We start from the raw sequence: 12667 nt of genomic DNA on the forward strand, positions 1-12667 counted from the left end.
ACAGAAAGGAATGGGAAGGACTCTGTTGTGGAGTTTCTCTGGTGTTGGACAGGTTTTGTGGCCATCTTGCAGGGGGTCATTCCCGCCCCATCCCCCAGACAAGTCTTCACTGTAGGAAAGCCACCCCCAGCCCCTCGTCAACAAGGAGCAGGGCAGGAAAGAAGCCCTTTGCAAATTTGCTAAGGATTTGCATCAGGGAGTAGGTCATCACTCTAGATGGCAAGAAGCTTAAGATTAAATCACAGAAAGGAAGAACACCTACAGGCTGACTGAGAGGCAGAGGGCTGGACCTGATGGCCTCTTGAATCTTGAAGCTCTGGCTCATCTCACTGCAGATAGAGGAAGATGCTTCCAGCCCATCCACAGCTGGGTGCTCGCTCTCCTTCCTCTGAACTTTACCACCTTTCAGCATGGTCTCCAAAGGTTTTGTTTCCAACATGGACTGCCTGATATCATGACGCACCTTGGGTGTCTTATTCCCCAGGTAGACTGTGGGCTCCTCAGTGACAAGGGTTCTCTTAGAGTTCTTCCTATCTCCTTTGGTACCTAGGACAGTGCCCTGTACCAAGTAGATTAACTATAAAATGTTTTTAATTAAAGTAGAATGAAAAGGTGCTCTATAGAGTAGTTAGCCATATCCTCTCATTGGGCGGGTTTAAGTAGAGCCTTGACAGCCAGTTCCTGGTGATCCTTTTAGGAGTAAGTGATGCATCAGCTAGAAGGTTGAGGTAAAAGATAACTAAAGTCTTTTCCACCCCAAGATTCTGTGATTCCATGAAGTATAGTTATGGCCAGCACTAAGTCTAATAATGGAAAACCAGTTTTGGGCTCACAGAAGGATGAGTCTCTAGAAGCCCCATGGCTTTTCCCTTTGCTATGTGGAGTGAATGGCCCACAGGTCAGGTGGGTCTTTGCCTAGCATGCTTTGCTAGCACACACGTTACTCCCCATGTCCAGCGATAGGGTATGTAAGATTGGCATTTCATGTTGCACTGAGGTTTCAGCCCTTTAAAGATGTCTTCCCCTGAAGTAGAAGGAAAAGCAGATGGTAATGAGAAAATATGCACATTTTATTATGCATTTCACATTCTACTTATTAGAATTTTTAGTATGCCACCCTGCATTTTTTAAAAGCTGCAAACAAAATTATTCAACGAAATATTTAAATCAGCTTAGAGCAACCATATCAAATTATCAAGATAAAATCCAGCAGCCTGGAGGGTACATTTCCCCTTGACCACCCACTTTGAAATCTGCTTTCAAAGGGAGGCCCTCCCCCACCAAGGGAGAAGTGCTGCTCTCTGAGCTGAGGACAGGAGGCCCAAGCATCCTTGATGAGGGAACATGGAGGTGGAAGGTCATGTGGGGGGAATGAGGGCTAGTGAACACACCAAGACATTCTCCTGTGGAAAAGAGGGGAGTTGTGGATGAGATGTGAGAGGCTTCTTCCCTCATCCATCTCTGCCTCCCTTTGCTGAGTGAGTCACTCCTCCAGGCCTTACCATTTGCCAGCTCACACTCCCACAGAGAGCATGTGCAGATTAACAAGCCAGAGTGGGGGGCTGTCACAGAACTCTGTGGACAAGGGGGTGCCAGGTAAAAATGGAGAGTGACTATGACTGTAGGTCTTAGGCACAGCACCCTTCTAATTAGAAAGGCAACTTGAATGATCAGTGGCAGTCCACCAAGGCATACAGAGTTTTCCAGAAATCATCAAATGCAAAAGCTATTCTTCCAAAAGTGCATTGGTTTCAATCCAGTATCCTAGTGGCATCTCTTAAACTTGTAGCCCTAAGGACTAAAAGAGAGCTTAAAGGTCATCTGCTTTAGCCCCCTTCCCCCATCTAATATTTGAATTCCCTCTCCTGACAGTCGTGTAGTGTTGTGAAAAGAGCTAGGGTTCTGGAATCAAATAGACCATGAGCCAGATCCTAGCTCCTCCACCACTTCTTCTTTAACCAGAATAGATGACCTATTCTCCCTCTGCTTTGATTTTCCTCACCTATAAATTGTGAGCAGTACCTATATTGCAGAGCTGTGTGATAATTAGAAATGACATTGTTGGAGTTCCCTGGTGGCCCAGCAGTTAAGGATCTGGCATTGTCACTGCTGTGACTCAGGTCACTGCCGTGGCTTGGGTTCAATCCCTGGCCCTGTAACTTCGCATGCCATGGCCGTGGTCAAAAAGAAAGAAAGAAAGAAAGAAAGAAAGAGCATTGTTAAAATGTTTACCATAGCCCCTGGTATTTAAAAGGAACTCAGGGAGTTCTCATGGTGGCTCAGCAGGTTAAGAACCCAACATAATATCCCTGAGGATGCAGGTTTAATCCCTGGCCTCACACAGTGGGCTAAGGATTCAGCACTGCCATAAGCTGCAGGGTAGGTCGCAGATTTGGCTCAGATCTGGAGTTACTGTGCCTGTGGTCTAGGCCTGCAGCTGCAGCTCCAATTCGACCCCTCACTCGGGAACTTCCATATGCCATGGTTGTGGCCATTAAAAATAATAAAATAAATAATTAGAAGGAATTCAGTAAGTAATAGGTGCTGCGTCAATTACAATAATTGTAATTGACACAGCCTTGTCTTGAATACTTCTGTGATGGAATGCTTTGGTTGTTGGGTAGTCTTAATGGTTAGAATTTTCTTCCACGTGTTGTGCCCAGCTCTCTTTTCTATAACTTTTTCTATTCATCCTCTCTGGTTCTGCCATTTCCGGCCCCACAGAGCAAGTCTAAACCTTCTCCCACAAATAACAATGCAAATATTTGAAGATAATTTTAATCTCCTAAGTCTTCTCCACGGTAAATGTATTTGGTTCCTTGAATCCTTCCCTTTGTGACTTGGCTTTGATCTTCCTAAGATACATCTAAGCCCCCTTCCCAAATATATAAGCACTATATAGCCAGCCACAAAGAACAGCTGAGTCTGCAGGTCTTAGGTTCTGTCCATATTGAATAAGTATGTGACTGTGTCCACAGCTCCTATGAATGTCCTATTGCATATCCTACAACTATATTTCGGCTTCTCCTGCTTTTTACCATAGCATATGCGAATGTGAACACTACTACTTTGGTGAGGAAAGGTGCATTATAAAAACTGTATTGTCCGATGCTGAACTGGAAAATTTACATCCCCATAATTGAGGTAGATTTGATTACATTATTGCCCTCCAACCCCCACCAGATTTTGCTTTCTCTGAATCTGTGTTCTTTTCCATGTGGCCTTGAAGTTTCTTCCCTTTGACTTGAGATTTTCAGCAGTGGCTTTCTTGGGCCAGTGGTATAAAGCAGAAGTGACAGCATGCCAGTTCCAAGGCTAGGCTTATGAGGCCGTGGACATTTCCAATTGCCTGCCAGTGCCCTTCCATCACCATGAGAAGAACATACCCTGGCTAGCCCACAGGTCCAGGAAAGTGTGTAGGGCTAGATCCCTAGCAAAGCTAGCCCGTAGCAGCCACCCGCAGCCAACTCACAGACACTTGAGAAAAAAAAAGATTACTGTTTTCAGTATCTGAATTTTGGGGTGGTTTTGTTTTGTAGGATTTTTGAAGCAGGATATAAATATTAGAGAAGTTATGCGTAAAGACAGAAATGATGTGGGCCAGAAAACATAGAGATAGTGGTACTAACTGTACGTTACCAGAGAGAAAGCTTAGAATCAATCAATGATTTACAAAACTATTATAGGCTAGATGAATACTTCATTAAAATGATTTATCAGACTGTAACTTTTCTTCTTGGACACAGTTTATAAAAGAAACAAAGTGCGTATATTATATATCGTTAATAAAATAGCTAGTGAAGAAAGCAAACTCAATATCCAAAGATACGTGGAAAGTTAAGGTGTCTCCTCTTTGGTATAGTTCACTTATTTACTTGGCAAATGTTTTGTGAGTAACTATCATGTGTCAGCACTGTCTTAGACCCTGGAGATATGGTTGTGGAAAAAAACAGACAAGGTCAAATCTCATGAAGCTGATATTCTAGCATAGACCCAGAAACTAAAAATTAAATAGAAATGGTAACTGCAGATCACTGATAAGTAATGTGAAGAAACTTCGTCTGGGTCATGGCTGCCTTTGGTCATTTAAATGGAGGAACTTTCTGAGAATGTGACATTGAAACTGAGCCATAAACAGTATGAACATGCCAAGGGAAGAAAGGCCACATTGAGGGAAATAACCAACACAAAAGCAATGAGGTGGGAATAAGCTCGGAGGGTTTGAGGTATAAATAATGGTGTAGAGAGGATTCACGTGGTAGGAAATGACGCGAGAGATTTAAGGGGGGCAGAACATATCGAGCTCTGTGGGCCACAGTAAGGAACTGCTGTTTTAGTACAAGTACAGTGGAATCCACGAAAGTGCATTGAGCACATGGCCTGATTGATGGGCTTTAGGAGTTCCCCCCTGGTGGCCATGTAGAATGGATGGTGGGTGGAGGGACAAGAGTGAAAGCAGGGAGGCCAATTAGTCATCTTGGTCATGGCTACCACTAGTGTGCTGGCAAAGGTCGGGGAGGATGGAGAGGTTTGAGATATAGTTTGAAAGTAGTCTTGCTAATTGATTGGAGGGAGGAGAAGTGAGAAAGGAAAGATGACTCCTAGGTCTTTTGTTTGGGTAACTGAGAGGGTGGTTGGTGGTGCCATTTCCTGAGATAAGGATAAATGCATTGGGGGAGGGGGGGTTAAGACTTTTGTTTGGATGAGTTAATCTTGAAATTAGACATCTGCATGGACTTGCCAAGCTGGGTATTGGATGTAAGGATTCGGTGCTGAGGGCTGAAGATGTATGTTGGGCAGTCATGAGCATATTGATTGTATTTTAGCCAAAGGGATGGACGAGTTCACCTACCTTGAAGAAAGTTAAATTTTTAAATTTAAAACTAAAGTTTAAAAATGTTTAAATTGTTAGAAAAAAAAAGTAGTGGGAGTATAAGCCACGGAGCACAATGACATTTAAAAGCTCAGCAAAGGAAAAGGAGACAGCACAAGAGCCAGAGAAAGAAGCTGAGAGAGTGATGGTGTAGAAGCCAAGAGAAGAACGTGTTCCAGGAAGGGAGAGAGTTGTCAGCTTGGGTTGAGTTGAATGCAATCTGAATCATCAAGTAAGATGAGGACAGAGGGATGAACTCTTGGATTTAGCAATATGGACCGGGTTGGTGACCTTGAAGATAAAAGATTTAGTGGGTAGTTCCCATTGTGGTGCAACGGTTAACGAATCTGACTAGGAACCATGAGGTTGCGGGTTCCATCCCTGCCCTTGCTCAGTGGGTTAACAATCCAGCGTTGCTGTGAGCTGTGGTGTAGGTTGCAGACGTGGCTCAGAACCCAAGTTGCTGTGGCTCCGGCGTAAGCTGGCAGCTACAGATCTGATTAGACTCCTAGCCTGGGAACCTCCATATGCCACGGGATCGGCCCGAGAAATGGCAAAAAGACAAAAAAAAAAAAAAGATTTAGTGGAATAAGAGGTAGACATCAAAATGGAATGGCTAAAAGGGAATGGGAAGTGAGAAGGTGATGACAGGTTTTGCTAAAAAGGGGAACAGGATGGAGAGGTAGCTAGAAAGGATGAGAGTTTCGGGTTTTGTTTTATTTCATTTTGTTTTAAATAGGAGATTCTGAGGCATGTCTCAATGTCAATAGAAGTAAACCAGGGACAGGGGGGAGAGAGAGAGGAGTTGATATTGGCAGAGAGAAAGTGGACAAAGACAGGGTCATTGTCCCTGAGAAAAAGGACACAGAGAACTCAGTGAAAGCACTGGCCTCTAATGTGCCTTCCATGGTAACCAGAGGAAGGCAAGCAGTAAAAGTAACAAAATGCGGGTAAGTTGATGGATTTGGTGATAGGAAGGTGAGTGAGATCCTGTCAATCTACTTATATTTTCTCAATGAACTGTGACTTTAGGTCATCACCGGAGAGTGAGATGGGACTTCTGAATCCTAAGCCCAAATGTACTATGTCCTTCATGTGCCATTTGGAACACTTGGAAAGAATGAAAACAACAACCCCTTTTGTATAATGTGCTTCAAGGGCTAGCAAGTGATAATACAATTCATGTATATTCTTGATATTTTCCCCTGAATCGTCCAAGTTCCCAGCAGGGAACAGCATTCACATGGTTTGTTTAAATGAGAACACGTCAGCGGAGCAGAGCTGCTTACAGAAATGAGAGTTGGGATTAAGAGATACCATAACCAGAAGTTATGACCTCCTTAGCACCAGAGGGTCAAGGGAGATGAATGGTGTTCAATCCCAGTAGAGCTGGAGCCTCGAGAAAGGGGCCAAAAAGCGGATCATTCATTGCAGAGACCTGTAGCTGCTGTAAGAGAAGTGGGGCCAAAGCAGGGAGGGAAGGAGAAAGAAATACCCTTCTCTCTCTTCCCATCACTTGCTGATATTTCCCAATGGCTGAACCCAGCTGGAAGCTGGATGGTAAGGGAGCCTGCTGATGCAATCCGTGGTGCTGGACAGAGAACAGATCTGGCAATGAATAACCCACATAGCCCTGAATACCTCATACCATAAAAGTTAAAAGATTTTGAAGGAGTTCCCTGGTGGCTAAGCAGATTAAGGATCTAGCGTTGTCACTGCTGCAGCTCAGGTCACTGTTGTGGTGCAGGTTCACCCGGGAACCCTGGCCTGGGACTTTACGCCATGCCACAGGCACATCCAAAAAAAAAGAAAGAAAAATTTTTAAAAAGATTTTGAAAACCATGCTGGGGGAGTCTTTATACTCAATGCCAGTGTACGGAATATGCAATTTCCAGCAGGATTTGGAAAACCCAACAAAGGAACTAACCATGCTCTTTGATACCAGTCATCATGGATACTGTAACCCACCCATAATACCCCAAAGCCACATTTGTTCTGTCTTCCTCTTCTATTCCCATCCAGAGGCACATTGCCCATAAAACTGGGGAAGCTTTTGTTTCAGGGCCCCTCACTTGCATGAGCCCCTTCCAAGACCATGGGACAGCCCTAGAAATGTAGTCATATAGTCATATGTTTTCATAAAATTTGCAAAAGTAAGGTATTTTTAACTGTAATCCATTAAGACTATAAGTTTTTTTTCACTCTGACCCTAGAAGGGACCTCCCCCTCCCTCCATTATATGCCCTTTAGGCACCATGAAATCTAGATCCACTTCTGCTTTCAACAGAGGCTCACAGGTACTGGTGCAAATTTTAGCCTTTTCCCAAGATTCTACCATTTTTCAGATGGGGTGATTAATGAGCATCAGAATGAGCATTTAGGGGAGGGGAGAATGCAGTAGGAGGATGAGAAAAGCAAGGAGGGTAGGGATTACAGATGCCGTAGGGAGAGGGCACTGTGCCTGCCAGCTGCCCTCTGGCCTTCCACCCTTGAGTGATGGGGGGTTGGCAGGTGTCCTGCCAACTAGCTCCTCTCTGGGCCCTTGTTCAAATGCTGCTCTTTATGTTTTCAGATGCAGATGGAAACCTGTGTCGAAGTAACCAGCTGTTACAAGTCATGCTGACCATGCACCGAATTCTCATTTCCTCTGCTGAACTGCTGCAAAAAGTGATCACCCTATATCCTTTAGCGCAGTGACTGGCAATCCCCTAATGGGGTTCGTTCAAAGTATCTTGAAATTGGAAGTATGCCTTCATTTTGATCAGTTCAGCATAATCCTGAGTGGTTTGATTGTTTACTTTTCAGGGAATTTGTGTGTGTGTGTGTGTGTGTGTGTGTGTACGTGTACATATAGATGTATGCCGTGTCTTTTGTTGGATGGGGCAATGTTATTGATGCCAATTGCTCCAGGAAGAGGTCAAAGAAATCAACGGGCCAGTGGTCTTTTTCACTAGCGCTTGCTGGTGAAAAATGCTTTTCCTCTAGATTAATCAAAACTCATATTCATCCCATGTAAATTGACAAGGATGCAAGCATGACTTGGATGATAAACTACCTTCTGTTTCCTGTCCAATTCTTCAACCTTCCCCAGGTACTGAAGAGATCTACCGGGTGCCATAGCATCTGGAGAGGCTACTACGTGCCAAGCTGACCCTGCTGGATTCTAACCTTCATATGGGGTGTGAATTGAGTTGGGTGGAGAAAACAGCTGCCTTCTCCTGTTCCCTGATGACTGATGATGACAATGTAGGCTGTAGGTGGGGTGAGACTGTTTAGCACCTCGAAGCCCAGGTCCCTGGCACTGAGTCATGCTTCATAGCTGTTCTAATCCTTTACCACTCTCCTCCACCCTCTCTTTTCATCTAATGGCCTACAGAAAAAAACCATAAAAGCCATCAGGACCCAATCTTCTCCCTCAACCTACTTAGAAGTCCTTTGCCTCTCACCTCAGAGGAGGTTTTTCCAGTGGCATTTAGGCACAGCATTAGGTGGGGTCCATGTAATGAAAGGTACGGGTCGTATAGTAGGCATCTGGTCTGTAGAGAATTTTAAAACCTTAATAAAACAGTCTTGAAGTTGGTCTACTTTTTATTAACTCCATGTACCAGCAGTTCTAAATAATGTCAGTGATGAAATACTCGTTAGTGAAGAACATTTGCGGCTCTAAGGACTGAACTATGTGTGGGGTGCCTGCCCACCCAGCTGCCCTCTTGCTCTGGTCCTCCTCCCTCCCTCTCCTCTTCCTCCTTCCTGTCGTCATCGTCCTCTCTCCCCACCAGTCATCCTCCATCCCATCATCCTCCCTTCCCATCTCACTCCCGCCTGGTCCTGGCAGAGTCTTTCTCTGTGGGTCATCTCCCCTCTCTCCTGTCCTCTTAAACTTTCAGGGGCACTTGACGCTCAGCCTATAAAACACATTCAAATCTCCCCAACCTAAAAATAAACTCTCACCTTGCCTCCCCTTCCCTCCATTGTTAGGGTTAGCAATGTACTGCACAAACCTCTTAAAATAGCCTGCACTCGCTATCTCCAATCTCTCAACTCCCACTTGCTCCTTCACCCAGCCGTGGCCTCCACCCGGTACTCAGACTTTCCTCTGATGTCACCAGTGACCTCCTCGTGGCCAAGCCTAGTGTCTTTTTTTTCCATCCTTGTTTATCTGTGGAGGCCTTGTTGACCACCCCCAAGCCTCTCCAGACTCCCTGCAGGGCTCCTGAAACTGCCCCTTCCTGGCTCTGCCTCCCCTCCCCCACCCGCAGCCCCTCCTCCAGTTTCCTGGCCAGCCTCTTCTTGGAGCACCCCTTCCAGACGGGGAGAACATCCTGGTTTTCTGCTCACTCTGCTCTCCCAGGGTGAATTCTCACCAGGATTTCCATGACCGTTCCTCTCAAGTCCATGTCTCTCTAACCCAAACAACTTGTCATTTTAATATTTGGACTACTTTGTCCTGCAGACACCTCAGTCTTCATATGCTCCAAACTCAACTCACTAGCACCCCACCCCAACTCCTACTATCCTGAGTTCTGCTTTCACACCTTGTGTTTTCAGTTTTGGTTTCCAGCCTGATGGTCTAAAATAGCAGCAATCAAAGCTTTCTCCATCCCCCCTGCCCTTCACCCCACCGGGTCTGCCACCCAATCCCACGGTGCCTGCTTCAGCAATGACTCTTTTCTCTTTCTCTCTCCCCATTCTTGTGCCTCTGCCTTCATTTGGGACCCCACGGTCTCTCGCTTTGGCAACTATGCCATACTGGGCTTTTCACCTGCATAGCTACCTGCTTCCTGGATGGTTACTTTCCTAAGAACAAATCAGGTAGGCCATGTGTCAGAGCTTCTGCAGGTGTACAGTGATGTTGGGAACTGGGCCTCCAGGGTCTGACCCCTGGGACAGGTCGGTCTCTTCTGCTCCATCCTCAGCTCCCCCACACTGAACTTCTCAACACAGCAGGCTGGAATGGATCCTTTTACTTGTTAAATAAGCTCAGAGGGCTTCCTATTGTTTCCTGTTTTTCCACTGCTAAAAGAGAAAAATTGAATAGTTCAGCTGCCTGAAAAGTACAGTCAGACCGACCTGCTTTGCATTGTGGCTTCATGGCCACAGTACTGCCTGTGGAAAGAAAGAAAAGATGTGGAGCCTGAAGTTTCCCGCAAACAATAATGATTGTCCCAGGTCAGCAAATGCCTGAGCCCTTTTTTTTAAAAAAAAATTTAGGGAGTTTCCAGCGTGGCTCAGCGGAAACGAATCTGACTAGCATCCATGAGGACACAGGTTCCATCCCTGACCTCAGTCAGTGGGTTGAGGATCTGGTGTTGCTGTGGCTGTGGTGTAGGCCAGAGGCTATAGTTCTGATTTGATCCCAAGCCTGGGAACCTCCATATGCCTTGAGTGCAGCCCTAAAAAGACAAAAAAATAAAATAAAATAATAAAAACAACTGTAGTGTAGCTGATTTACAATTTTGTGTTAATTTCTGGTGTATAGTAAAGTGACTTGGTGATACTATATATATATATATATATATATATATATATATATATATATACGCACACAACACATACATTCTTTTTTCTATTCTTTTCCATTATGGTTTATCATAGGATATCAAATATAGTTCTCTAGGTTCTACAGTAGGACCTTGTTTATCCATCCTGTATATATTAATTTGCACCTGCTAATCCCAAACTGAACCTCTTATTATTGCCTGCATGTGCTTGATGCCCTTTGCTTCATCTTCTCCAAGTGGGAAAGCAGGTGTCCACCTCATGCTTGCTTGGGGCAGCCTCTGCTGTGGCCTGAAGGCTCTGCCCTAGTGCCTGGCATCTGCATGCCCACGGGCTCGGCCCTCCTGTGGAGACTGACTGGGTTCATGATCCCGCTCCATGCACGTGTCTGACCCTGCACACAGCGGAAGGGACATGCAAAAAGAAAGGTGAGGAGCATTCAGGTGGAAGTCAGACTCCACAGTGGAAGGCACCATGTTGTTTTATATGTCCACCAGTTGTTTTAAAAGAAAGATGTAGGGTTTTGTGCCTTCCTCATTAAAAATATTAACAACTAGATCACATAGTAAAAATATAGACTCATTTACCATTTACCTAGAGTGTGCCATGTGCGTGAATCTCTTTGTATAAAAGGGGTGCATTTCTTAGCACTGTGGCATAAAGACATGTCTTCTCATTCTCACTCCTTTATGCCCAAAGAAAGACAGGCATCAGAATCCTTTACTTCCTCCAGCCTGCCTGGGTATATTTTTTATATTGATTTCCTTTGTTGATGTGTGTATGTGGTTTTGTTTGGGTATTCTCAAGGATAGATTTTATAAGCAGTAAATCTATCAAAATTTAGGTTTGGGAGTTCCTGTTGTGGCTCAGTGGTTAACGAATCTGACTAGGAACCATGAGATTGTGGGTTCAATTCCTGGCCTTGCTCAGTGAGTTAAGGATCTGGCGTTGCCTTGAGCTGTGGTGTAGGTTGCAGACTCAGCTCAGATCCCATGTTGTTGTGTCTGTGGCCTAGGCCAGCAGCTATAGCTCCGATTAGACCCCTAGCCTGGGAACTTCCATATGCCTCAGGTGCAGCCCTAGAAAAGACAAAAAGAAAAAAAAAATTTAGGTTTGTAAAATGAAAGTCATTTATGAATAGTACATATTTTACAGCCATCGTTTTTCTTTAGAAGTCCAAGTTTTGTTCTCAAATCTTACTGTTCTTTCCATAAGTCTAGGATATCCCACCAAGCATTTTTTTCCTTTTTTGAGGTCACACCCATGGCATATGGAAGTTCCCAGGCTCAGGATCGAATCAGAGCTGCAGCTGCCAACCTACACCACAGCCACAACCATGCCGGATCCTTAACCCACTGAGGCCAGGGATCTAACCCACATTCTCATGGATACTAGTTGGGTTCATAACCCACTGAGTCACAACAGGAACTCCAGTCCCACCAAATGTTTTTAAGGAACCTTGAAAAGTGTTTGTTTAATTGGAATAATGCCAATTAAATCAGCACTTCCAATGGTTTTAAACTACAATTTTTATTTTTTTCTTTCAGTTTTATCAATATAATTGACGTAATGCACTGTATAAGTTTAAAGTTTCAAGAATGATTCACCATGAGCTTAATGAATATCTATCATATAGATACAAAATTAAAGAAATCGAAAAAAATGTTTCTTGTGATGAGAATTCTTAAAATTTACTCTCTTAGCAACTTTCATGTATAACATAGGGCAGTATTAGTTATACTTATCATGTTGTATGTTATATCCCTAGTACTCATTTATCTTATAATTGCAAGTTTGTACCTTCTGGACTGCCTTCATTCAGTCCCCCGTCTTCCCACCTCCTGCCTCTGGTCACCACCAATCTCATCTCTTTTTTTTTTTTACTTTGTTTGTTTTTGAAGTGTAATCAATCTACAACACTGTTAGTTTCTGTGACATCACATACTGATTTGATACTTCTATACCTTTCAAGCTGATCACCACAATAAGTCCAGTTACACAAAGATATTACATATTGACTGTATCCCCCACACTGTACACTTTATACCTATGACTCATTTATTTTTTACCTTTTAATCTTCTTCACTCATTTTTTCCTCCCTCTACTGCCCACCCCTCTGGAAAACACCAGTTCGTTCTCTGTACCTATAACTCTGTTTTGTTATGTTTGTTCATTTGTTTAGTTGTTTTAGATTCCACATAAGTGAAATCATACAGTATTTGTGTTTCTGTCTGACTTATTTCACTTAGTGTGTATCCTCTAGCCCCATCCATGTTGTCACAAGTAATAAGATT

The 12667-nt window shown here is 44.0% G+C and overlaps 1 protein-coding gene across 5 annotated transcripts in view; it reads left to right on the forward strand.

Annotated features, from left to right (window-relative positions):
* RASGRP1 (RAS guanyl releasing protein 1) overlaps positions 1-12667 on the forward strand; it is an 84363-nt gene that overhangs the window by 33194 nt on the left and 38502 nt on the right. For all 5 annotated transcript variants that reach the window (XM_047766760.1, XM_047766753.1, XM_047766752.1 and 2 more), the window contains one exon: positions 7446-7551. In XM_047766760.1, coding sequence (XP_047622716.1) covers positions 7446-7551 — 106 coding nt within the window. The remainder of the gene's footprint in view (positions 1-7445; positions 7552-12667) is intronic.

Source organism: Phacochoerus africanus, chromosome 2 (genome assembly GCF_016906955.1).
Source record: "Phacochoerus africanus isolate WHEZ1 chromosome 2, ROS_Pafr_v1, whole genome shotgun sequence".
Taxonomy (NCBI): Eukaryota; Metazoa; Chordata; class Mammalia; order Artiodactyla; family Suidae; genus Phacochoerus; species Phacochoerus africanus.